This window comes from Erithacus rubecula (genome assembly GCF_903797595.1).
Source record: "Erithacus rubecula genome assembly, chromosome: 10".
Lineage (NCBI taxonomy): Eukaryota > Metazoa > Chordata > Aves > Passeriformes > Muscicapidae > Erithacus > Erithacus rubecula.
Window position 1 is genome coordinate 15,923,672 of NC_136662.1, and position 26,829 is coordinate 15,950,500.

General features: G+C 38.8%; 1 protein-coding gene and 1 long non-coding RNA gene across 5 annotated transcripts; one reads left to right on the forward strand and one right to left on the reverse strand.

The window, feature by feature from the left end:
- The first annotated feature begins 446 nt into the window (after nt 1–446).
- On the forward strand, nt 447–5,928 carry LOC306805867. Its single transcript, XR_013775318.1, has 2 exons — nt 447–4,440; nt 4,481–5,928. It is a non-coding gene; the product is annotated as an uncharacterized lncRNA (long non-coding RNA).
- On the reverse strand, nt 2,414–26,826 carry DNAJB4 (DnaJ heat shock protein family (Hsp40) member B4). 4 transcript variants are annotated; one of them, XM_079314121.1, is made up of 4 exons: nt 26,686–26,826; nt 10,737–11,022; nt 7,858–8,432; nt 2,414–6,264 (listed from the first exon to the last, which is right to left on the reverse strand). In XM_079314121.1, the coding sequence occupies exons 2-4, from the start codon at nt 10,945–10,947 to the stop codon at nt 6,031–6,033; spliced, it is 1,020 nt and encodes a 339-aa protein (XP_079170247.1). In that variant the 5' UTR covers nt 10,948–11,022; nt 26,686–26,826; the 3' UTR covers nt 2,414–6,030. The 4 variants fall into 4 exon arrangements, with proteins under 4 accessions (XP_079170247.1, XP_079170249.1, XP_079170250.1 ...); XM_079314123.1 differs by lacking the exon at nt 26,686–26,826 and adding an exon at nt 26,126–26,143; XM_079314124.1 differs by lacking the exon at nt 26,686–26,826 and adding an exon at nt 11,093–11,109.
- Between the last annotated feature and the right edge of the window lie 3 nt (nt 26,827–26,829).

Here is a 26,829-nt window from a genome sequence, read left to right on the forward strand (position 1 = left end):
CCCGGCCGCAGAGGGCGCGGAACGCTGCTCCCGCAGCGCCGCCGCCCCCGCCCCTATCCCCTCGCCGGCAGCTCGGGGCCGTCGGCGCTGCCCTGCTGTGCTCAGACCGCTCTGCCTCCGCCACAGCACGGTCCTTTACCGACTAGTGAGTACTAGTTCAGGAATTTCTGCTAATAGCGAAGTAGTCAATACTGACAGGATACAAAAGAAAAACTAAAATATACAAGGACTTCAGGCATTTCTCACAGAATATCTATAAATCTCTTGAGGATTAATAAAGCAATAGTAACATAATCAGTTTAAGAGACTTCCTACTGTACTAGACGTCTCTGAAATACTGAGATTTTACGCAGAAAATACACTTTTCAAGTATTTGTAACATTTAATGAATTCAAAATGTTTCCTCTGCTGTGAAACAGAGCTGTATATTGTAGTTACACGTTCACGTTACAGGAGAAATCTGTGCTCCACACTCTTCTCAGTGGAACTGCTCAATTTTCAGTAGCGCACTGAACTCACGCAAGATGTGAAGAGTGAAAAAGTGAAAAATTCACGAGGCAACATTCAGCACTTCTAAAGGAAACTGCTCGAAAGGCACAGAGAGAAGTAGTTAGCACTACTTTACCACATCTTCTGACTTTCAGAATAAAAAAGACAAACCATTGCAGAGAAAAAGGATTCTAGCACATGGAGTCAGACCAGGCAGGCAGAGACAATGAAGTACTGTGTGGCAGCCCTGATTCAAAAGTTCTTAGCAGATCTAATCAGAACACCTCTGATTACATGAAATTACATGCAGATTTTAAACTGCTTATGCTGCGAGGTAAAAAAAGGTTTGAAGCCAATTTGACTTCAGCATTTCCAAGATAGCATGTAGTAAATTTAAATGAATAGTCAAAAATTGCTTCTGTCCAGTTCTAGCAAGAGAATTTGATTCAGTACTGTTACTATAACTACAACCAATCCTGTTTTCAGATTCCTTTGAATGTGCACCCTCTAAGGAAGTACCTGCCACCACTAATTAATGCACAGTAAAGCTAGATCGATTAATCCAAATGAGCCTACAGCAACTCAGGATACTGAGGATCCAAAAATTATTTCAAATTTCTTTTTTGAAGAAAGTTAAGTAAAACTTAAGTAAAACTGCTATTAGCCTCAGTTTTAGAAAGAAAAATAAACCATGTAATTAAAAAAAAATAGATTTGATCCTTCTGTCCTGAGTATATTGCACACTACAGCTATCCCATTCTTCAGTTTCTCACACATAATACTTGGGATGCAAGAATCATGGCATAAAGTCATAACAGCCATAAAGTTGGTGGAGAATGCATGTGGAACCAAGGGGTATCTATCCTTATTCAGGGAAATGCTATATGGAATTTCAGGTGCTGGTTGGGTGGCAATAGGGGGTTTTGAATGTGGGGCAGCAGGGCTGTGAACATGGCAGTTTGTCCTTGATAAAGCAATCAGGCATGACTAACAAGATTGTTGTTGTACAGCTCCTCCCTTGGATAAGCCAGTAATTCCAGGGCAACAAGCACAGGGCACTTACACCTTCTACACCCAAGCGGATCAACAACAGGTCTCTGTTTTCATAATAACAGAGCAATTAACTGGAGAAGCCTGAAGGGAACAAATCATGCCATGCAAGAGTCGATTGCTGAGCAATCTGACGAAGAATTGAGACTCTGCACCTCATGAGGAGATTAGTGCTGCTATTAGCTCAGTTTGGGTGCTGGACAGTAAGTGGCTGTATGACAAATCCCTTGGTTCAATAGGATGTGTTCAGTAAGCAATACAGTAAGAACTACTCCATGTCAGATGCAACAGAGGAATAACATTGACTGACCAGAAAAGTTAAATTGTCTCTTAATTATATGTACAGCATCATGTTCATGGCTCATATTTTTTAGGTACAGCACATGAATTCATGTACACAGAATCCCACGCTAAGTTACAGCAAATTTCACTGTTTAAGGAAAACCTATTTGACCCCCAAAAAGTCTGCTTCTGGTGAGTCAGACTAGCATGTAAGATGCACATACTAGAAAAGAACAGAGTGCATTTGTTCAACACACCACAAATAGGCTTCAGGAAATTTTCAGCACAGCTACTACAAAAATGACTGAATGAAAGAATGGAATGCCTGAATGTCATGCCCCTCATGACAGCAAAAAGCTGTGGAGCAAGCAGAGCACCACTGCACAGCAGGAAGGAGAAAGGGTTGTAATGTAGCTTGACCTACTCTTCCAACAGCTTGAGGTTATCCTAAGGCTTGATGTTGGCGAGGTTAAAAAAGGATCTTTAGAAGCAGAGGTTCTCAGATTTGCTGGATGAATTCCAAAGCAATTAAATGACTTTTTTATTCTGTGGCTCCCTAAGCAACCTTCAAGAGATCAAAAACCCATCCCAATTTCATGAATGACCATTTTATTTTCATGTTTTTCAGTAGTTACAAATATAGTAGTTGACTGAGTATTTGCTTCCTTCTCCCAAATAGCTTTATTAAATAATCAAGTGGGTTTTAAAACATAGCTTTTAAGCACATTTTTGATTATAAAAATATTTTTGTGAATCCTGGATTAGATAGATAGATATTAATGCTTCCTCTCGTATTTTGAAGTAAGTCTACATGCTGGTTTCTGAAACATAAACTTTGTTACTTTGCCATAAGAAAAGAAATACAAGCATTTATTTCATACCAGTTCTATAAGTTTTATATTTTGAGCATGAAAACAGTTGGAAAAGTTTAGTTTGCTATACACATATATATATATGTACACCTCTAAATACACAAGATACTGCAATCCCTCAATTTAACACTACTCCTCTTACCTGAAGACAGTTACAAAATAATAGTCTTAGTTGCTGTAACTTTTTTTTTTTTTACAAGTTGGATATGGTTACAAGATCCTGGATTACAAAATGCTTGATTCCATTAGCTTTTAAACCGACAAATAGGTATTTTAGGTTGATATGCTTTGAAGTTGTGTAGCTTGTAGCATTTGCCATCATAACAAAATATAAGAGAAAGTTAAAAACCAACTTTACACTTTTTACTTAAAAACCACATAAGAAATGCAATACGGAACATACTGAAATGGAAATTTTTTCAACAAACAATATATAGTATTAACAATATGCAGAAGCACTAAGCAGCAATTTTTTCTCTTTGTAATACTGCTCCAGCAATTGTTTACTTCCTGCAAATTTAGAACTACAACTAACTGATACTGCATGAAGAGATCTGCAGTCAAAAATGGACTTGAACAATACCCCATATAAATCCTATTTTTAAGAAATGGGATTCTTCTTACACTCATTAAAAAAATATCGTAAATTAAATCCCAACTCCCATATGATTTCCTGCAGAGTCACATACATAACACTGCTATTTCTTAGGCTACCTAATAGAGCAGGCAACCTCTAAATTTCCACAGGCAAAAGGCTGACAGCAAATCTTGAAATATTTTCTTATGAAAAACAACAAAAAAATCCCAAACCCTTTGAAAGTGTTGTTAAAGCACTGTATTATGGTTTTAAACTCAAGTAATAAAGCATGCCCACAAGGCATTTCTTTCACCAATACCATGCTGCAACCAAGGGAACCAGCCCTATTATTGTATTACAAAACTAGACTATAACAGAGGGCTATCCATCTCTCTCTGCACCTTTTAACTTCAAAGACAACTAAACTCATATTTGAATTTTAAAAAAATAACTCAATTCAAGTGTATGAAAGTTTTTGGGCAACCCCTATCCCACATTAAGTGTTAAGCAAACTTTGCTTAGGTAGGACCTAGCTCTTCCTTCTTTTTCATGGGAATAAAGTTTGACCTTTGAAAATAATGAATACTTGAGATCAGCATGATCTTTAAATACCTGCCCCAGCCAAATGCTTTTACAGGGTTCTTTGTGCATCTTTCCACAGATACCTGCTCCCTAGGGAGTTCTCACGTGAGCACCACCATCTTTGGACTAAGCCTCATTTACAGAACACGGCCCATAGGGAAAAATGCCCAAGTCCAAGTTCCTTACGTACAAGGAACCTCTTGGCATCGTGTAGTTCAACACCCCTGCTCACACGTGGTCAGCTGGAGCAGGCTGTGCTGCACAATGTCCAGTCAGGCTATGAGTCAAGGATAGCAACTCCTGAAACTCTCCAGGGAACCTGTTCCACTGTTTGGCCATCCTATCACTAAGATGACCTTTCCCTGTGTTCAGATGGAATCCCTAACTAACTGGTGGCAATTTAGTGAGAAAAAAAACTAGTGAGAAAAGCCTGGCTCCTCCATCCTCAATCCCTCCTGCCAGGAGCCAAGATCTCCCCCAAGTCTTTTCTTCCCCACACTGGCAAGCTCCAGCTCTCTCAGCCTCTCATCACGGTCCTGTACTCGAGTGTTCCACTAAGTTTATATCCATCAAGTACCAGGGAGTCCAGTATTCCAGATGGATCCTCATCAATGCTGACACTAACAAGGAAGGATCATCTCCCCTTACCTGCCAGCAAAGCTTTGGCCTCTGTTGCCACAAGGCTGCACTGCCAGTTCAGTTAGTTTATTGTCAGTTTGCTGGTTACTCCCCCCAATGGGGCAAGACCTCTCATTGCCCCTCACTGAACTTTGTGAGAATCCTCTGTCCAGCTCTTCAGCCTGGTGAGGCCCCTTTGAAAGGCAGTACAACAGCTGCTGGCACCAGCTACTCCTCCCAGCTTTTATCCACCTCGCTTCCCACTTAACCTAACCTGTACTTCATCAGTCTGTCTACTGATGTAAAAGGTAAACAACACAGACTGCTCTCCCAACATCCCCAAAGATCACTGTAGATGGCAGCAAGATTGGTCAAGGAAGATTTCCCTGCTGTACATCTATGTTGATTACCCCAACCACCTTTTAGAAATGCTTTCCAGGAGGATTGTTTTCCATCACATTACCAAGGGCTTAAGTGAAGCTGATTAGCCTGTAGATTCCCACATCTTCCTTTCTGCTTTTCTCGAAGAGTGATATTTTCTCTTTTCCAGCCTACTGGAACATCCCTCAATCTCCCTGGCCATTCAAAGATAAACATGAGTGGTCCTGCAACAGCATTAGCCAGCTCCCTCAACACTTGGGTGCAATCTGTCAACTCACAGACTTCAGGTGAAGTGCACCCTAACCCAGTCCTCCACCATCAAGGTTCTGGATTTCCCCTTTATTCTCAGGGGCCTGAATTCCTGCATGCTTGTTTTCCTGGTAGTGACTGATGCAAAAGCAGCACAGAGTACCTCAGCCTTCTCCATGTCATTGGACAAAAGCTCCCCTGCCCCATTTGACAGCAGGCTCACCCTCTGTTGTTCATGTTCTTGAAGAATCCCTCCCTGCTGTTCTGCCTGAAGGCTGAGAAACTATCCCACAGGAAGTGGCTACTCTGGCTCCTCAGGGCCCCTTGCCACACTCACAGGGCAGTCCTGGCACTTCTGGGGGCAGTAAAGAGAAGGCTTTCATTGCACAGGGGGGCTCTGTTCAGGAGCCCAAGCTGATTTTTCTGGCCTATGCTTTGTGCAGTGGAAGGCAACATACTGATATGATCTCTCTCATGTTTTGCTCTTTAAAATATTTATACCTTTGTGTATTTCTACTACAATCTCAAATTTCTGAATAAATGTGTTGTGTTATGTTATAGACAGTGAGGATATAAGAAATAATGTACTTGGAGGCTCAAGTACTGTATCAGAAATATGCACCAACTTTGTAAAAAATTACTGTAATTATATTAAGCAAAATAATGACTAAACTTTGCTGATTAGAAGATGTAAAACAAAATGAGTGGTTTTCCCTGTAACTTTTACTGCAGAATTCACCTGTATGACTTCTACTTAAACCCTTTTCTTCTCATGCAGCATTACAGTATTTTCCCCCCACCCATCCCACAAAACAAAAAAAAACAAAAGATTCCACTAGATGTTACAGATTGCACTTTTAAAGCACAGACTCGCCAGTCTTCTGCATTTCCAGTGTCCTATTTTAATCTGTTGACACACAGTCTTCCATTTTATGAAACTGGAAGATTTCGCCTAAGTACTTCTTTTGATGCTGGAGAAATGTTATCTGGGAAAATTACTTCAAACTCTATAATTAAGTCTCCACGCTGGTCAGGATTTTTAGGAAATGGCAAACCATAGCCTATAATTCTTCTTCTCATCCCAGGCTTTACCACTTCATTGACTGTCATGGGTATGGTTCTTCCTTCTATCGTTGGCACATTGAAAGAGCTGCCACACAAAGCCTAAAGAAAGATTGTAATAGAAGAAAAAGAAATTGGTCAGAACTTTTTTGTACCTATAAATGAATTTGCATTATTTAAAAGTGACTAGAATTCTAAATAGCATTTCTCCTGTGCACTACTGAGATGTCAAAATTTAAATACAATGCTCCTCTTTTAAAAAGAGGAAACTTCAATTTGTCATTGAATATCACTGAATTTATGAATGTTACACAATGGCTACTAGAGAGCAATTGAGCTTATATGCCCTTCAAAGACTTTATCAAATAAGAAGAAAGCTGAGCAAAGTGAACTCCTCACTCCTTCTCTATAGGTCTTAGTCTTCTAAATTTCCATTGGAAACTTAGAATTCCATTTCACTTTTTGATTGTTTACATTGCACAGGACCTTTCTTCTAAAACATTATCAACCTCTTTTATATTGAATTTCTGAACAACATTTAAGTGTCTATAAGCAGAGGCATATCAAATTTCACAGCTGTCTTATGTGAATATTTCTGGTGCCTAAAGAAATCTAAGCAATAATTTTGTTGCACCAAAATGAGAACGTTGCAGACCTCCTGTTTTATCCCAAAGTTTTTCTTTTTAGCTCTTTCTCAGATCTCTGAGGAAAAGATTTTGATGACTGCAACTTCACCTGATTCAGCACACTTAGTCTACATGGGTAATGTTGAATTTACATAACAATGCAATGAGTGTAAGTAGGCTTTTATCTGTGAAGGAACTGTGTTACCCACATTAACATTAAATATTGTCTTTTCTCCCTCCCTCAGTACTTCAGGTGCTTTGCCTCGCTTCACATTTATTGCAGAATCCTTTAAGGTAGCTTAACTTACACCAAGCTTCTAATGAAAGCAAGAGTTAATTTCTCTACCTAATGCTAATTAAGAAGAAAAAAATATATTACACACACACAGCTACATCTTTTAAATGATAATTATGTTGAGGCTTCAGACTTCTTAGGAACTCTGGGAAGTTGTTTGAGTTTTCCTTCAGAAAGCCAATATGTATTGAATTTTAAAAAGCTATACAATTTTTGTTGTGACATATAGCTCCTCTTACACCTGTTCACAATTACTTATCTTCATTAAATGAATCTGTGTAGCTTGAAATCACAGTGCAGTCACTTATTAGCTAAAAAGAGAGACTTTGAGGGCAATGAAAATACTTAAGACATTTCTAGTTTGTCCTACAGAAGTAGCAATCATATCACAGCAGCAAGGAGCATACTATACATAATCGATTTCTATACAGAACCTATTTCTTAGTTTGTATTTGTCACTTCAGCCTAATACATCATTAGCTAGAAGGGTTATGTATGAAGATTTAGGACATCTCCTTTATCTCCAGAACTTTTATTCGTACCCTTCCACCCTTATCCTCTGCCACCTCTTTAGTAAAGAGCTTAAAATAAGATTGCATTTTTTATCAAAACAGCTATTGCTTCCACTGTGACTCTGCTCCTCAGGCACACATGAAACTATTTAAAAACAAAACACCCAGCTCCAAATCCTCACATTTCACAGCTATCATACAGCTTTAGACATTGCATTGTATTGTAATAACATCAAACATTTAGAGTTCTCACACAACTTACCTCCCTTAAGTTGATCTTAACAGGATAGATAATATTTGATCCATCTCTCTTGAAATGAGAGTGAGGTTTATCTTTAATAATAAAAACAATATCAGCAGGAATTGTGTTGGGTGTTTCATCGCCTTCTTTCGGAAAAGTGATCTTGGTGCCTTCTTTCCATCCTCTTTTGATCTCAATAGTAAGAATTTTGTCCTCTGTTCGGACACTTCTGCCATCTGGGTTAAGCCTTTTACGTGAAATCCTCATTCTTTTTGTGCAGCCATGATAGATCTCTTCCAGTGACACTTTAAGTTCATGGATTACAGGGGGATCTTGTTTACGACGTACTTGGCTGCCAACTGTATTCCTTTCCCTTGGAAAACCATTCATACTAAAACTAGTGAAGGATCCAAATGGATCACCATCCACCTCCATGTCTTCAGTGTCTCTGCCACCAGGCATCCTCCTCCCAAAGAAGATCTCAAAAGGATTTGTGCCACCAAAGAAAGCTGCAAATGTAGCATGTGGGTCGCCATGGAAGGAATACCGGAAGGTACCACCCTGGCCATCAGATCCTCCAGCTCCTCCTTTAAGACCTAAATAAGAAAAATAGGAAAGAATTTGTTAAAAAAAAAAAAAAGGGTATTGGTATAAGCTTTCCTGCTGTAGAGTGTAATGATATCAGGACTGATGAGTCAGAAAGATATTTGCAGTAGAGTGAAAGGTCTGCTTTTCCAGGAGGATTCACCATGCGATTATGAGGTACTAACTAGCAATTCAATTGCTTGTACAGCAATGAAGTTTCTGAAGCTCTAGAACTACTCACTTCAGAAGAACAGGTATTCTGACAGTGCCAATTTTATTTCACGTGATTGAAACCAATTATTTTGATTAATTAGCATCTTAAGAGCAGAAGACAGGTTTGCTTGATTTGATTGCTTCTTGTTCTGCAAAATGTTTTAGGAATTGCATCCTTCTACAAGGTCACTTCCAGGGAAAATTACTCACACTATCATATGCAATATATTCCATAGCCTCCATAGCTCAGCTGTAACTCAGTTTTAATCAGTTTTACCCATTTTCCTGCAATTTGTTCTGAGTAAAAGGTAACATGCCAACAGTCAAGTAGATATATGCTTCCTTAATATTGTTTAGAATCCTAAAATGATCACAGCTTGTGTTCCTATAATATAAAGCAGGTACAAATCCTGGGAACTCTCTTCAATGCAGCCACAAATAAAAGCATCATGGAACTTACCAAGAACCATTTGGGTACAAAAACCTAGTATACACTATCACTGTCACTATCTGTGCAAAAAAATCAGAGGGTTCTCAATAGCTTTATTCTATCTTTCACATGGAGAGATCTAAATCTCATTTCTTCCAGTAAAGAAGTCTCACTGATAATTCTCCTGTACTTCCTGTGTTCCCATTCCAAACCAAGCTAAAAATCAATTTTTTTCAATGGCTCTTTCCCAATAGGTGATCAAGTATTTCCTCATCAGGGTACTTTCTCAAACCACTGGAAGACTGAAAGTCTTCTGAAGAGACTTTTGTCTCCAAACTTACAGTGCTTGTTTTTTTAACTTTTTTTTCCCAGTCTTAGACCAACTCATAACTACAGCTGCTATCATACTTTAATAACCATAGAGGGAGGCATTCTATAAATTTGAGAGAGGGGTTTGTTGGGTTTTTTTTAGCTCAGTGTTCTCAGGCATAACCTTCACGTTAGGTACCAACAGTAACCTACTAAGACATTAGAATGCTTTCCCCATTTCAATATCAGACCAGATCAAAAAGTATTTAGCAAACTATAAAACATCCTTCTGTCACACTACTCTTAATGCCAAACATGCAGACCAGGGGATTCAATCTGTGATAGCAGAAGGACACCTCCTGGAATAGCTAGCCTGAAGTTACTGAAGGTACATTGAGTTCCTGGCTGTAAAAACAACTGAGTTTCCTTCTTCTTACAGGCCCCAATCCTCTGCATCTCCCTTACAACAACTAATTGCACTCTCAGAAAAGCTTAGAGGGTAACTGAGGCATCAGGAGGTATTCCCACATTCTAAAAAAAACATACTTTGTTGTATCTTTGCCCAAAATGCTAAATACTGCTGTGTAAGTGTTCTCCTTTGTAGAAAGCATGGCCCCAAGCAAATAGCAATGTACAGGCCTACTTGTCACAACGGAAGCAGTTATGTTAAACAGAATTCCTGATACCATACACATTTATGGGAAGCAATGTTAATGACTTCCTCTGTTGCTCAATCATAAGCTGAAAGTCATGTTGGTCAAAAATGAAAAAAATAAAAAAATTAAAAAATCATCCTCTCCAGATAACCATTTTAGGATAAATGTGACATTTCTGAGGCCTCATTCTCTTGGCATGTTATCACTGTTTACAATTAAAGCTAAAAAATTGTTCTGGTATTTCATGACATCAGCCAAATTCTTTCCTCTCCAGGCACAAAGCCAAGGACAACTACAGGCTGGACACCTGGGCTTCTGCTCAGAAGGACTGCTTTGCCCAGATCAAGCAGATTGGCCTTAAGCAAAAATTGAAGAATACATGCCTCTTGAACAGCATCTCAAAAACTGCTCTGGCAAAGGAAGGCAGCAGTAAGAGATCACAGAAAGCTATTTATGGATGACAAAACTTTTTTCTGTACAGGAACTTTTAGCCTATCAGGTATTTGGCATAGGACTTGCAAAACCCCCGTTAAATTAAGAAATGAAAACTTTACCAGCAATAAAGTCCAGCAATGCATTTTATACCTATAATCTCATAAACCAAACAAATACATTGTCTGAAGATGAACACATATCAGGTTGTCACATGTTTATTTTGCTTCATTCGACATAATAGTAACCAATGAAAGTATCAGAGATATACATACCTTCCTCCCCAAACTGATCATAAATGTCCCTCTTTTTGGGATCACTTAGCACTTCATAAGCTTCTGCAACTTCTTTGAATTTTTCTTCTGCATGGGGAGATTTGTTCTTATCTGGATGCCATTTCAGTGCTTGTTTTCTGTAAGCCTTTTTGATATCCTCGTCAGAAGCCCCTTTTTCAATTCCCAGGATAGAATAGTAATCTTTCCCCATCCTGACTGTTGGAGGAATTCAGATTTTCTTTGCTGTAAAGAAAGCAGCGACCAGTGTCTCAGCAAGGTGGAGATGCTAGAGAAGAAAAAATAAAAATCAAACTTCGAATTGAAACAGAGCTGCTACAAAACAAACTCTACGACACATTAAAGAAAGCCCGGCCAGCTTCTCGGTATTTCATTCGGTGCCCGTAGCTCATTTATAAGCGATGACACACGGGGCACGGCACAGCCCTCCCACCCAAGGACGTGTCTGCGCTCTTTCTAGAACGCCAAGCCCCGTGACGTCACTTCCCCGCCGCCCCGCCTCCGCTCCCGCGCCTGCGCACTGTGCGCGCAGCGCCCAGCCAGCGACAGCAGCAGCAGCGGAGCCCCGGAGCTCCGAGCGCTCATCTGCCCGGGACATGCTGAGACCCATCCAGAGGCATTACAGCAATTCACTGTTTCTATAGAGACAGCTCTACATAACTCTTTTATAAATATACCAACGTGGAGCTGTATGCTTTCCAGCAAAGGCTATGAAGAATTTTACATCCAAATCAACGACAAAGCTTCAGCAAGAAATATTTTGTCTCTTTAAAAATAAAATTAAGCCACCCTCAACCACAGGTGACCATGTACTATCAAGCAGTAAAAATGAATCTGTGCAAAGAAATACCACTTTGTTTACCACAACTCAAGCCACTAAATTAGAGCAGATCAAAATCCTGCCTCAGCCTTCTTCTATGGAATCGGAAATACCAAGATTATTATACAAGTATGGCAATACACCAAACAAATAGCTTTCATCTGATGAGATGCTAATTACAGAAAAATACTTGGTTCTTCCACATTTGTTTTCAAACAAATTCTACTACTGAAGTATTTCTCACGCTCCCTAGAGCAAAATGCTATGAACTTTTAGCCTGCAAGATTTCTTTGTAGCTCTGTTAAGAGCTACAGGTCAAGAAATTAGCTGTATTTATCAGTAGGGCAATGAACTACATGACAGTTTAGCACAACTGAAAAATTCATCCTCCCTGGAACACAGTAGCAAAAAGATAACACTTTTGGTCATATCTAACCATTGTCTATATGAAGACATTTCTAGGCTGAATTATGAAGTTACTATTATGGAGGTAATTAAGCTCAGCTGCCTTCCTTCTAACAATAAAACCCACTAATCCTCTGACTCAGGGAGCATTATATTTGAAGCCGTCTTCTGGAACCTCCTCAAACTTAAAAGAGAATGTTTAGAAGGCAGAGAAAAAGCTTCCTTAACCAGAAAGTACCAGAAAAAGATAAGGGACTTTACTTTCACTTTCTTATCTTACGTCATCCTCCTAATCCTCACACCATTACCTTTTATTTTCCAATGTTTGCAATAGAATTTACTAGACTCCTTCCAGTGTATAAAAGACTCGCCTAATTATTTATCTGGTGTTTTTTACATTCTCCTTAGAATATGTGTGGAAAAGGTAAAGAGAGAATAAAGTCAAAATGTCACCAGAAAGCAAGAACTTATATGTAGTTATGATTTCAAATGTAGAAGAGGCCAAAGGGTATCAAGAGAAGGAATTGGCTCCCTTTGTCACCAAATCTCTCAGGACTCACTTGCATTTCTGGCACAGGGAGAGCCACAGGGTTACAGAATTAATTAATTATCTTTGCAGCTGAAGGAAGAAGTTATTGCTGAGTTCCACCTGGAATAATGCTAGTTTTTTTATTAAATAATCCTTTCCTCGCTGCATTTCTTTTTAAAGTGTTCTTTTATTTAATTTAAAATTAGTAATTCTGATACATTCTTTGAAACCCACATCCTAAAATCAGCATTTTCTCTGCTATGAATATTCTATTAAGCACTACATCTCATTTTAAGTATCACAGAAATACTCAAGCAGTGCAATTAACAAGGCACACACATCCCCCCTATTTTGTAACAACATAGTCATTAATTTTAAGAGTTTCATTAAAAGCCACAATAATCAGGATTTCTCCATAAACAAGAAGTTTCTTTACCTTAATTCTTAAAACTTACAGAGCAAATTCTGATAACAATGAAGTTACACTAGGACTTTTTGCCCAATACCACAGTGACTCAGTGCTCAGGCATCCGTTCTCTCCCTACAGAGGGGGACATGCCTATTCTGGCCTAAGTGCTGAGTTATACCATAATGATGTAAGTTATTCTCTAAAAATTAAAACTACTTAAGATTCCAAGTGGGACGTACAGCAATGACTGTATTACTTCCTGCCCTGTATGAGATCTTCATGTCAGAATGGATTTATACTCCAGAATCTTATATTTTTTAAGAGTCAATTTCTGAAAGCATGTCCCTTCTTCTCCATGTTGAGACCTTCCTTTCATCATACAGACATCTTTGAAACTACACATAGGCCTCCTCACATGCTTAATGGGCTCTTCAAACAATTTGTAATAGACAGAGATACTCTCTTAAAAGCAGTGAAAACTTTCAGTATAATTAATAAAAAATATACTAATAATAATTTGGTACATTAATCATACTAGCACTTCTTCAGACAGTGAATCTATCTGCTAAGTGTGGTAAGCTTTTATATCTTCCAATTTTGTCATATTAAAGCTGCTAGATTTTTAGAACTTCAAATATCTGATATTTGTAGTTCTTTGCTGCTCTTTTTGTTATTTTATCCCATATTCATCTCCAGAATTAATGTCTGAAGAAAAGAGAGGAAAATCCATCATGTGTCTTCAAGGACTTCTGGCACTGCAGTCCCTTCAAATAAGCACATATAAACCAACAAACAAACAAACAAACAAACAAAAACAGCCTTTAAAAACCACAAGTATTTAGTTATACTGCTATAGTCCTATTTTCCCTGTTATCATATATATCTAGCTAGATCATGAAAAGATTTTGCTTCCCATATGCTTGAATATCTTTCTAAACACCTGAGTGACTGTCCCTTAAAAATCCAAAAAAGATCATTTACCTACAGAAAGGAGTGCCATATGAACTCCTTTATGGGATTACTTTGTTATTCTGTGAGCACTCTGCTTGTTAAAGAAACAATTTTGTTTTTTCACTTCCTCCAAGGAAAATCCTTTTGAACCTGTGAAAACCTGTGGGGGACGGGTGTGAGGTTCTTTGACCTCCAGTGCTCTAGGCACCTGCTCCAGAGCTCTTAGGCTCCTACTTTGTCGGGTGATCTAAATAAGCAAAGCAGCTAGTAGTTAAAAAGGTTGTTTATTACAAAGCACATCGTATTATAAAGCACATCAGTCTCAAAAGGCAATAGCAAAAAGCAATGGCAAAGCAGTAGCAATAAGCCAATGGCTAAAAGCAACAAACTCTCCCCACACATACTCATATAGTATTTTTCCAACAAGCCAAGATGCAAACTCGGACCACCACTCCTTAACCTACCAGAATTCTAGTTTCTTAGCACACCAGGTTACGTATAGAACTATGCACACAATCTATCTTGCTCTATCTGAAAACTGTAAGCAATATTCTTACTATAGCTTTATTATGTCTAACTCCTGTCTACAACTGTGGGCCTGAATACTCTAGCTGAAGATATCAGTATGTTTCAACCTTCACTAGAACTTGCTCTGTTACTCTAGCATTTGAAACCTTTCACTTACTAAAAGCATTAGAACTCACCCTAAATCTTACTTCTACTTAAACGTCTACTTTATGTGAGTGGCTTAATATAATTCAATCGATACAAAGGCTTTAATTCTATCCCTGCATTCTGATTTCTATCTGAAGAATTCAGAGAGACCTCTGACTCACTGACTCCAACAGATGAGTTGCTAAAACTCTTCAGAAGAGACACCCTTTCTAGACATTTCCTCCTAAATTTGTCTCAAACCAAGTTTCTGTATTTCTACCTTGATGTCTTTCCCTTTTGTAGCAGAACCTGGAAACTCACAGAGCCTTCTGCCAGTATGCCCATTTCCCAGAACCCTTACATTTCAGTCACCTCCCATTTCAGAGACTGACACTTTGTGCCCGTACTTGCAACGTTTGCACCCCTGCTGACACCCACTTGTAGCTGCAGCACACTGCGATGTGAGCTCACCTTTACGAGGACTTTCACCTCCAGCCTCAAGGAAGGGTGGTGCTGGGATTTTATCAGGTTTGCTTAGGCAGTATTAGGAGCACATAGCCCAGAGATCTTACATAGCAAAGGCCACCCTCAGCTGAGATAAGCCAGCAGTACGGAGTTCTGCAACTCACACAAGCTTTCCAGAAATCACTAAACTAAACAGCTACAAAATTAATAAGGCCATAATCCAAGACTTGATTCAGTATGCTCCTGAAAGAAAGCTAAGGAAATTCTCAGACAAATAAATCCAGTAAAGGCAGAAAGGCACCTCAAAAACGTAACAGATAAAAAACCCCCTCATCATCAAACTTTCTTCCTCACTCTACAACATTAATTCTCCAACTGTTCTATCACATTATAACTCAATTAATCCTTTATATTATCAATTCTATGTTTACACAGTATTCAAATAGAACAGCTACATTCCATTTCAGGCATACATATAAACTTATCATCATTCCAGTATGAAGCAGTATCTATGAAGCTCTTGGTTACAGTCAACCCTGTAAAACAATTTTCCACCAAACAGTCTCAGGCATGTCTTTCTTTTCTCAAAAGCTGCTTCAGGGTAATGTCATGGTACTTCTATTCTGCACTGAGAAAGTTAACAGCCTGTATTTGTCCAGTGCTTCTCTGCATCACTGGTTTTCATTAGCAAACTCTTACCTAGAGGATTTTCTGTGTTCTTTCATCACAACCTATAATATCCACTTTTTTCATCTAAAAATATGTATGAAATACATACTAGAAAGCTGAAAATTTTTCCTTTAACAGTTCCACTCCGGAGTCTGACAAGTGCATTCCTCTTGAGTTAGTATTTCAGTGAAAGAACTCCTGCTTTAAAATGTCTTTCCCATTATTCTCTCAGAACAAACATAGTTTAACTCACATACATATGGACAAGAGCTGTACATCTTGTTTGGCAGAAAGTGGGGGCAGGGTCATAGCACTTCCAGGTCTTCCAACAACTGTACTGACAACATCAGCTTTGAAACCATTGCTTTCATTAAAGAAATGATGCCTTGGGTTTGGCTTTTGTATTTTTCAGATTCTCTGCTGGTTAATGTGTTAACTCTGAAACTTCATGTTAGGTGTTAGTAAGTTCTCTTTGCAGAGCAGTTAGACAAAACAATCCTTTCTTAACAAGGGAATCAAGGATACAACAATGTCAATACACCCTGAAGTTGAATAAAAATTAATTCCTTTAAATTAATCAATTTCTTCTGTACTTCTCATTTATTAAACCACAGAAACAGGGGAAAACAGGGGACTAGATCACAGAACAAATTAAAGAGCAAACAAAACCACAAAGGCAAATTCCAGACAGATCACAACTATAAATACACATGTGCACATAAATGTCAAGGCACAGGAGCCAAATCCCTCCCCAGGAAAAGCTTTCACAATTAAGTGTCATAATATTTGCAAACCCACATTAATGAATGGAATAAATTTATAGTCGTCTACAATGGTTTGAAGAAAGCACATCCATATATAATAAAAATTCTGTAACATCATCCATTGTTTTCCTAGAAAAAAAAATTTGACAACTTTTCTCCCCACCATCTTTAACTGGATATAGTTGCTGCCTGAGCTATGTTGATAGTTTATATACTCTTTATACCGTGAAGAAGACCTGGTACATGCAAGCCTCATTCATGAATTCCATTATTAACAGAACTATTCAGTAGCTTGTATCATACACAGAAATAAATTTTGGGAGTTTACAACAAAAGCAACAATTAATTGATTTCCAGAAAATATTTATCTAATGAAAATGCCAAGTGAAACCTGCAGAGCATAACAGCTTATTCTAATTGATGGCCCTGAAAGAAAAGCTTTATTTAGTCATGCACTTCACATCCCAGTAAGAATCAAATGTATCTGATTTTTACTTGAGCTCTCAGTGGAAACTGCTGCTGTGACAGAAGTAAAAACTTAACTGTACCTAAGGATTATGGGGATGATTTTACATCTAAATGAATCATCACAAAAGCAAAGTGAAATGCCACATATCTTACAATTAAATTCATTATATTTAAGGTACATCAGTCCTAGCATCAACAAAAACCTTTTCTATTTTTCACTGGCAATAAGCCTTTTAAAAGTGTCAGTAATATTACTGGAACATACATCAAATTCTGCCAAAAGGCCAAGGGATATATTTTTAAGGTCTTTTGTGGAAAAGCTTACTTTAAATATACATTCCAGAATTTACATGGATTAGGTCCAGTGTAAAATCTCACTGTTACCACCTGAATCTCCAAAATGTATTTTTAAAATGTTAGATGGTAATAACGTTGGATGGTAATTTTAAGATGTTAGAAATTTTTTCAAATTAGTTTTAATTTTCTTATTACTTTTTGTAATGACAGACCAAAAGTTATAAATGAAATGTACAACTGAAAACTGTATGTCCATCATACTTTTACACCTACTGTAATTTATTATATGCTAAGTTATGGGTTGGGTTCTTCAGGAAATTATTTCCATTGCACACTGATCAGAACTAAGTAAACTTAGAGCTCATAACCAATTCCTGTCTACTAAGTCACAATCTCTACTACAGCTGAAAAACAAAAATACTCTTGGAATAATCTTCCATACTTTTACTTTTCACCACTAATAGGAAATGAACAACTATCTGAAAGTAGGCAGAGTTCTTGGGATTCAGTAGTGATGTACTGATTGATGAAAACACTACTAACTCCCTCTTGGCAGGGCAATTAACTACTTTAACCGAGTACAAGTACCTGTATGCACATCCAAAGTATGGCCACACAAAGCAACACAAAGTACTTCCATCTACAGGTTAAGACTCCTAAGAGAATACACATCCCACAGGTGCTTTTCAATTCCTTACTTAGATCCTGTGTCCATTTCAATTCCTACCCATGTGTTTCTGTAAAGGGATTCTTACTCAATTTGAGCAGTTGCAGAAAAAATGCCAATCATGCAAATCATTTAACAGGTTCTCTCAAATTACTGACTACGCCTGTTTAACACACTAACCAAGTAGTTAAGAGTGTTGACACACATACTTTTGTAAATATCTGTATTGAAAAGTGCAGTGTCTTGGTAAGGAGAAATATCTCCTGTTATTACCAAAACACCCCCCACATTCACAACTAAGCTGAAGTTCTCTTTCCTCCACGAGAATGTTTGATTTTAACAAATTTGGCACAAATTCACTACTTAAGTTACCAATCTGAGGCAAAGAAAACAAAAAATAACACAGCCAAACTTCTTTCAGTTTCACATATAAAAAGTCGGATTTCTGTCCTAACTACCTGTTGCTCTGATGGTTATCACTCAGGAATTTATCCAAGCCTCAAGGAATTCTATCCTGAAATAGCCCATATGCAAATGAAGAGCTAGACTTAATCACATATTTATCACACTGTACTAGTCAGGTTTCTGACTCACATGTCACCAACGTTCTCATGTTGGTTATATAACAAGTGAAGATATTTAATATGATGAACAGCTTAATGCTTTGTGCATGTTCTGTTTCCCCCAAGACTAGCTGCTTTTAATTGTAAAAAGTCTTATCAGTCCTTCTGCTGTTTTAAGAAAACACACTGTTACAATCCAAGTCATTCAGATTCTCAAGTGCCAACACACTCAGACCCTGAATGTTATCAATACCATCACAAAGGACTAATTTACTGGACGTACATATACTTTCTACATAGTCTATATTGCTTCCATATTGCACTCTTTATTCAGCATGAAGACTACACCACTTAAAATATGTTGTTTATAAAAGGCTAAAAAAAGTACAGATAATTCTGATCATATGTAAAAAAGAATAAAAGAATACAAGATTGCTTGGTAGTCAGAAAAAAAAAAAAAAAAAAAAAGCAAATTAAGTATTAGGGAATACTAGGACACAAAAACCCCAGAAAACATTACTATCATGTGAACACTGCATAACCAGTAGTACATCTACACTGTAACATTCAGTTATTCTACTTGCTTCAGCTCTTCCAAATCATGTACATTATTGAAAATAAAATGCTCAGAGAATCATAACAGATAATAAAAAAATGCAAGTATATCCACGAAGGAAACAATTGAGGAGGACTGAATTCTTCAGTCTCCAAAAACCACAGAAATCAAAGGTCTGCAGGGTCAACAAAAGATGGAGAAAAGAGGAAATGAATCGTTTGCAGTCTATGCCCATTACGAGATCCACAGTGAAGAAGCCAGTTTAAATAATAAAATGAAGAAGTTCTAGAAGTGATAGAATTTCTGCCAAAGAACACTCAAGACTCAGTAATGGTGTCAGTGGGACACTGAAAAAATACTATGTAAGAGATGCACTCCAAGTTTCTTAACAAAGAAACCAGAGCAGGAATGTGAGACAACTAAAAAATACTGAAAAGCCCTCTACTTGTTTGTCCTGCAGATGTGCTTATTATTATACAAATCTTGGATAATAGACAATGAATATTATGTATACCTGTATTGCTTTCCACCTAAGTGAAACAGAGAGGAGGCACTGACAATAAATAAACTTTTTAAAAGCAGGCATTTAGTTACACTTGTGAAGATGTTTCCAGTACTCCTTTTCAGTAAAAGTGTCAACAGACTCGGTCCCACTCCAGCAGCACAGAAGAGGCAGAAATCTCTAAAAATATAAGGACAGAATGGCCAGCTCATTCTGCAGTCCAGCATTCCCCATCCCACAGCCCAGGGCCAGCTGGCACAAACCGAAGTAACATTTGCTCTGGGTTGGCTGAGACTGGACACAAAGCCAGGCAACTCAGACCCTGAGAACCGTGATTGGCTCCCTACCAGATCTTCCACCAATGAATCCTGGTGTAGGAAAACTTCTGTGACCTCATCCTAGTGCTATGTACCGATTAACAGGAAAAGGACAATGGAAAACTCAGCATAAGTTTCCACAATAAGCCTTGCTGACTTTCCTTCAAGAAACTGGAATTGCAGAAGGTGTTTTAAAGGCATGTATTTCAACATCCTACATAAAGACAGTTATCACAATTCTGATCCCCCAAGAAACATTAAGATGAGCAATATGATTTATTTAATATCTACTTCAATGGCTGTAGTGTAACACAGCTCCTCTTTTAGCCTTTAATCTGTAGAAAAAGGAGGCTATCTACCACCTGCAACAATTTACTGTTGTTTACCTTAACCACAGTAGTAATTCCATCCATACCAAAGTAACCCACCGAACAACAAAAGTAATAACCTGCTGTCTTAGCAAAGATACAGCAATACAGAATCAGAGCACCTGTAGAATAAAGATATTCCTCACAGATTAGCTCCTGCAAAAAAGTCTCTGTGATGCTGGCACAGACACAACTCAGCAGTGACCCGACTTGAACCTGGAGTTTGTCTTTCCAATGGTTCTCAGCCTATCATTAGGTATTTGGATTTGTTCTATTAAAAAAAAAAAAAAAAGAAAAACATACCAACAAACAAACAAACAAAAAGCCACTGCTCCAACTCATTGCCAGTTTGGAACATTCATTAGTGGAACATAACACATAGAAATATTTTCCTAACGATGAATATACTCCTCAGGTTTACACAGAAGGGTGACAAACTCATCTAGAATTTTATCACTACTTCAGTTGTGCTCTGTAACTAAGGAACAGACAGAAGTAATGTATGCAAATGATTTTTCTTCTTGCATTACATTTTTTTTGCCATAATTAAAAAGCCATCAGCTATTCAGTTGAGAAACAACTGAATAAACATGACAGTGATCATCATTATAGGTCATACACAAGAGGGGGAGGGTGAAGGATAGGTGGAAGATACTTGCACAATCCCTATGCAAACTCTGCTTGTGTTTTCTTGGTTTCTTTTCCCCTGTAAGGGTGACAGAAGTTACTAGTTTCCAGCAGAAAATAAACTATTTTTTCAGCCTTGATGAAGAGATAAACTACAAACACAGTAAATGCAGTTGAAAAGCGACTCAGCTGCATGGTATTGTTTTAATTGCTGCAAGGTTATTAATGCACTACCAAATAAGGAACTGCCCACATTTTTGCTGTGGACATGTGATCCCACTGTTCTTACATAAGCAAAAGGAGATAGTCACACGAGATGCTTTTTCCAGAGTGTGCTCGTTAAAATCCCACCCAGCTGCTCTGATTCATGCAGCCAGTTTTACATGCAAGGCTGAAAACACACACACTGAACTGTGGTACAAAGGAATTTAGAAAGGAGATGTCAGCACAATGCAGTTTAACATGAAAGGAGAACAGATGTCAGTAAAAACATACTTCGCCTACAGGAGACAAAGACAAACAGCCCTAGCTATATTTACTATCATCTGTAATAGAAGTCAAAATAGTTGCTCACTAGTCTTTGCAATGTTTCAGCCACATCCCATGGCTAAGTTATGTTTCATCAGCCTAGAAAAGTTTCAAAATAAGAAGCAGGAGTTTAATAGATGTACCTTGCAGTTAATATCTCCAATTACTTTATTCCTCTAGAATAGAGAGTGCATAGCTAGTTAAGAGGTAAAGAAGGTACAACATGGAAAGATAAACGACTCAGCAGAAAAATATCTAGGTGTTCTCAAGTGATGGCAAGTTTCAGTATCTATTCTACTAAGAAACCATGGGAACTCTATAGTTCCATGAAAATAATGCAAAAGTGACATGTTTTCCTCTTACTTTTTCCCTGCCGCCCCTTCTAAAAAAAGGCAGTACAAAACCCAGTGATAAATCAGAGTACAGCTGCAAATAAATAGTCATGGAAATAAGATTTTATGAAAATATTACACAGAAACAGTTCACTCACAGGGCATAATCATAACATACAACCCATAAATCATAATGCATAAGAAGGAAGTAAAGGATCTTCTTTCTGTATTCTCTGCAAAAAAATATAAATCCATACTGAACACATTTACAGGTATATTTGTTTCTTCTAAGCTTAATTTACAAAATCTCCTGTTCTTTTGCACTTTACTTCAAGTCAAATGATAACATCCACTAATCTTTTGAGTGGTATTTGAGATCAGGCCGGTAACATTCATACCTTTCTTAGCCTATGTAGCATTGCAATTCATTTATTAAGGAAAAACATCCTGATGCATTCACAAACTTCACTGCCAACATTAGTTTTTCACAAAATATGCATGTGTCCCTCACAAAAAAGTTCAAGAGAATTTTCAGGTTAGATAAGTTTGCTACAATCATGGCTTTACAGACTGAAAAAATTAAACATTTAAAGCTTTTAAACCATCTCTTCCATTTTTCTTTCCTCAGACTCAGAAAAGATTTACCTTTCTACATTCTGCACAACCTGTTTAAAAATAAGATGCTCTGAGTCACAAATTAAGTAATACAATTGTTAGCTTAATTAAACAGTATCAGAAAAAATACTATTAGAGATCAGGCATGGGTAATAGCGAAGTACACCAATCCTTTCAGAGCAAACAAGCTTTTCCTACATCAAGATGAGAATACTGAGCATTAATTATGCCTTAAATATTTATGCACTAATTAACAGGACTTGAAGGCACATTCTTCAGTGCATTGCTGACAGAGGGATATAGTAAGACAGTTCCATCCTCTACAGCTACTGCTGCATTAATAATTTGTTCTCCTTACAGTCTGTCAGTTCCTATCTCAGCCTTTCCTCATCCCCATTCATATTCAACTTCCACACCTAGCTCAACCGCCCAATTTACTTCAAGCAAGGCCTTTCACTCTTCTCCCATCAGGGAAAAATTTTGCAGATGCTAACAGCAAATTCTTTGTGCTCTCCAAGTTTTTCCTCCCATGACATGGCCACAAAAACACCCAACCCCCTGGAACAAGTCAGCGGCTGAGCACTGATGGCACGATCATGCTGACTAATATTATCCAGCTGCCTTTTGCACCACATTCCTTCAGCAGAATGATCCACAGCCTCTTTGTACACTGCAGCTGTATCTAAGGAAGAAGTGACTGTTCTCTGACTTATCCTCCTATATCTGACATACCCAATGCAACGGTGGCTTGATGCAATTTGATAGCTTCCAGTATGGTCATCAAAATGTTAAATCAAATATATATCAAACGAGATTCACAAGAATAAAACACACAAGGAAAGATTACTAAAGATTCTACATTTATACAGCCTTCCTCTAAAGTTTTAATGTGTTAAAACTTTTTTCTAAGAAAGGCAGCATGATTAAAGTAAGCCAAAACCGCCAGATACGACTTTTTTTTTCAAACTCACTAGGCAAAAAGTTATCCAAATACGATACAAATTGTAATTTGTAATATACAAATAAAAACTGTAATTACTACTTCAGTGCACATTTAGTAAATATGAAAACTCATGACAGTTGTTTGGATAGAACACATGCTCAGTTTTCTCTCAGCAGTTATTAAAGGGAGTTTTCTACTGATAATGTTGCAGATCCTCCACACGCTTTGCCAGAGCAGGAGTAGCAGCTGACAGGATCTGAATCAATTGATCTACATCTCCCAAAGTGACAAAATCATCAGAGACCAACTGCAGATTTCAGCACAGCCTGCAGAAAGCATGGCAGCTGCATGTACAGCCATCACAGTGGTTACCCTTCTCTCACAGAGAACACAAGCACTTATCTGACATAGGCATTCAGGGTACTGTGGCAAAACTAAACAAAACACATTTTGGTCTGGTCACCACAGAGCAAAGTTGAAGTGAATAGCAAAAGAGAAAAATAAACCAAATCAACACAGCAGAGTTCAATGCATGCATGCACTGAAGTAAGTGGCTTTGGTTATGCAGATTTGTGTCAGTTCCACATTTTCACACTGATGCTTTTGCAATACCTGAACTAACATAGAATACCTTGAGGATCTTTTGATACAAGTAAGGATTCCTTCCCACACAGTATTTGCTTACTTTTTTCATCAGAACCATCTGTTACTTAAATCTGTGACAACTCACATAAATAAAAGGTTTTCTGACTTGTCAGATATTGCCACTAGTTATTTCACACCTAGTAGAGTATTTTAGTCTAATGATTAATGAAAAAAACAACCACTATAGCCTGAAAACCATGGGAGATGTCATAATCTAGTAAATTCAGTTAGGTGAAGATATCTTCCTTCAATCTCTAGAAGAAACAGTGGGGAGCTCTTTCAAAACCTATATTATTCTACTTTTTATATCACCAACTATCTATTTATTAGGTTTCTGAAAGGTAAGAGGTGCATTTCTCTACTATTGATCCTTCTTCAGTAAGAATGAGTTAGTGTATTAGGTGAACCTTACTTTACACAACAAAACCAAAGTTCCCATTCTCTAGCAGCCCAGTGCAAACAACTACTTACATCAAGCACATTTAATCTGCTAGAAGGCAGACTCGATTGAGAAAACAGGCAGTGCAGGTAACTTCCTGCAAGTAAGAAAGCAGGATACCCTGGTGTATGCCACTGTGACATGCCAGCAAAGTACTTGAATGAATATTGCAGTTAGCACTGTTATGGGGTAAGATCCCCATCCCACTCCATTAATAGATCAAACAGAAAGAAATAATCCCACAGGGATAATTTTGTTAACAGAGATATCACTCAATAAAGGGAAACAAAAAGAGGAGTGCTTAAGAGATGTGGTTTTCTAGTAGATAGGATTTAAGTGCCATCATGGGAAATACAGACAGAAACAAGTGTTAATGGTTATTAAATCAACTTAGGAACAGTGAAATTAAAGGCAAAATATTTATATAGTGCACAATACTGTGAGATCTTTCTCTTCAATTTGCTAAATCTCATGTTCTGACTGTTAAGCCTACAGTCACTTCAAGAACTGCAGGGATTGAGGAACAATAGATATACTAAATAGCACATTCAGCTTTCAAATAAAGCATCACCTCAAAGTGTAGTAAAAAGCTGATTTTAAAACCCCTGAAAATTAACATTCACCTATCATCAGTTGTTTACGAATTCAACTAGAGCACTTATACTGTGCCAAACAAGAGCGTTTATATTAGCCCAAGGCATTATGACTGCTTCAAAATCATCAGCATTAAATGGCTAATGGCTTCTCTCATAGAACTTAGCAAAGAAACATCAGCACATTTTGTAACTGTAAAACACAAAGCACACTGATGCTCCCTTCATCCAGTAAGGGGAAAGCCATAAACACATAGCCAGTGGCCAGGAGTGGTTTCAATGTGTCACAGCCAACTACTATTGCTCAACCAAAATTATACAAGTAAGTACTTGCTATACACAAACTATTAGTAGCTAAGAGAATGAAAAAATATTGTTTAGCAATAGCAGCAAAGAGTCAAGCATAACAATTAAATTTCCACTCCCCAAGCTTACTTTTTTTCCCCATCCCTTCCAGCTAACACAGCTACATTAATGGAAAGTATAAACTAATTCTTCTGTACAGGTTTTTTCAGTGAAAGCATCACAGCAGCAACTTTCACCTAGCTCTAGTAAACACTGTCATCTAGAAGCATGTGGAAGTTTTTAACTTTGTGGAATATATTACTCTAATAACCTTTCCTAACTATACTACCTCAATAGGGTTATGAGAGTTAAAAATCTAGCATTTGTTCTAGCTTCCTTTAGTGAAGTTACCTGCACTGGAGAATGCAGGATAATCTGAGTTCAGCAACACTGTGACTGTCTTATTAATTATCCCAATTACAATCGCCTTAAGGCAGCATGGAGCTACAAGGCAGCACTGAAGGACAGGGAAGGGAACATATCGAGAGATATTTTCTTTTGTGAACCCAAGAGCCCCTGCACATAGCCCCAAACCAGGCCAAGTCCAAAACAACAGTTTCTCAAGTAAAAGCACTGATAACAAACACACTCACTTAAGGCTGAAAAAGACTTGCCACGCTTCAGTTTAAAAGCACGAATGTTTAAAAAGAAGATAGGACATGCAGCTCCCGTCCAGTACTAGCCAGGCTCTACTGCTATAACTCCTAAGTAGATGTTCTACACCTTATCCTGATGTGAAGCTTTTAAAACACCGTCATCCGTACTCAGCATGACAGTTCATCCCCACCAGATCACAGGACCTTAACAGGGCCCAGATTAAAGCATTACAGACTCCAGTTTTTCATTAAAGCTCGTGCTTGCGCAGCCAAGAAAAAAATCCCCCAGCTGTAAAAATCGTACATTAGCAATTAACATTTTCAGTCAGGAAATAAATAACCGTGGAAAATTGCAGGACGAAGCAAGCGAAGCTCCGTAAAAGAACCGGCCGCGTTTCGCGGGGCGTGGAACGACCCAAAAATCCGTTCGAAACGAGCGGCCGAGCCCGCAGGATGGCAGCGGGCAGCGCGCCGCGAGCAGCGGCGGGACGGGGCGGCTGCCGGCCCGGCCCAACGGCCCCGCGCTCCGCCGGCTGGGCACGGCCGCCGGCCGCCCCTCGCCCTGCCCCGCCGGGCGCCAAGGCGGCTCCCCCGGAAACGGCGCTGCGTTATTGTCCGTGACAACGCCCGGGGCCGCGCACCACGGCAGCCTCTCCACAGCGCACCGTCGCGCTCAGGTGGGAAGAAAGCCCGGCCTCCCTCTGCCTCAGCTCAGGGCAGAGTCGCTGCCGCCGCCGCCGCCGCCCGCTCCTTAGCCCGCCCAGACACCAGCCGGGAAGGCAGAGGACCCCCAAAGCGCAGTGCGGAGCGGGCAAGCGGCGCTGCCGCAGCACCGGGCCCATCCCGCGCGCCTCCCGCACTCACCGAGCGTCGCCGCTGCCTCAGTCCCGGGCCCGAGCGCGCTCCCGGCAGCCCCCGCAGCGCACCCACCGTTCCCACGCGCGCCCCCGCGACTCCAAACCAAGTGACGCGAGAACTGCGCGCTGCCTCACCCCCGCCCTCTGCCCT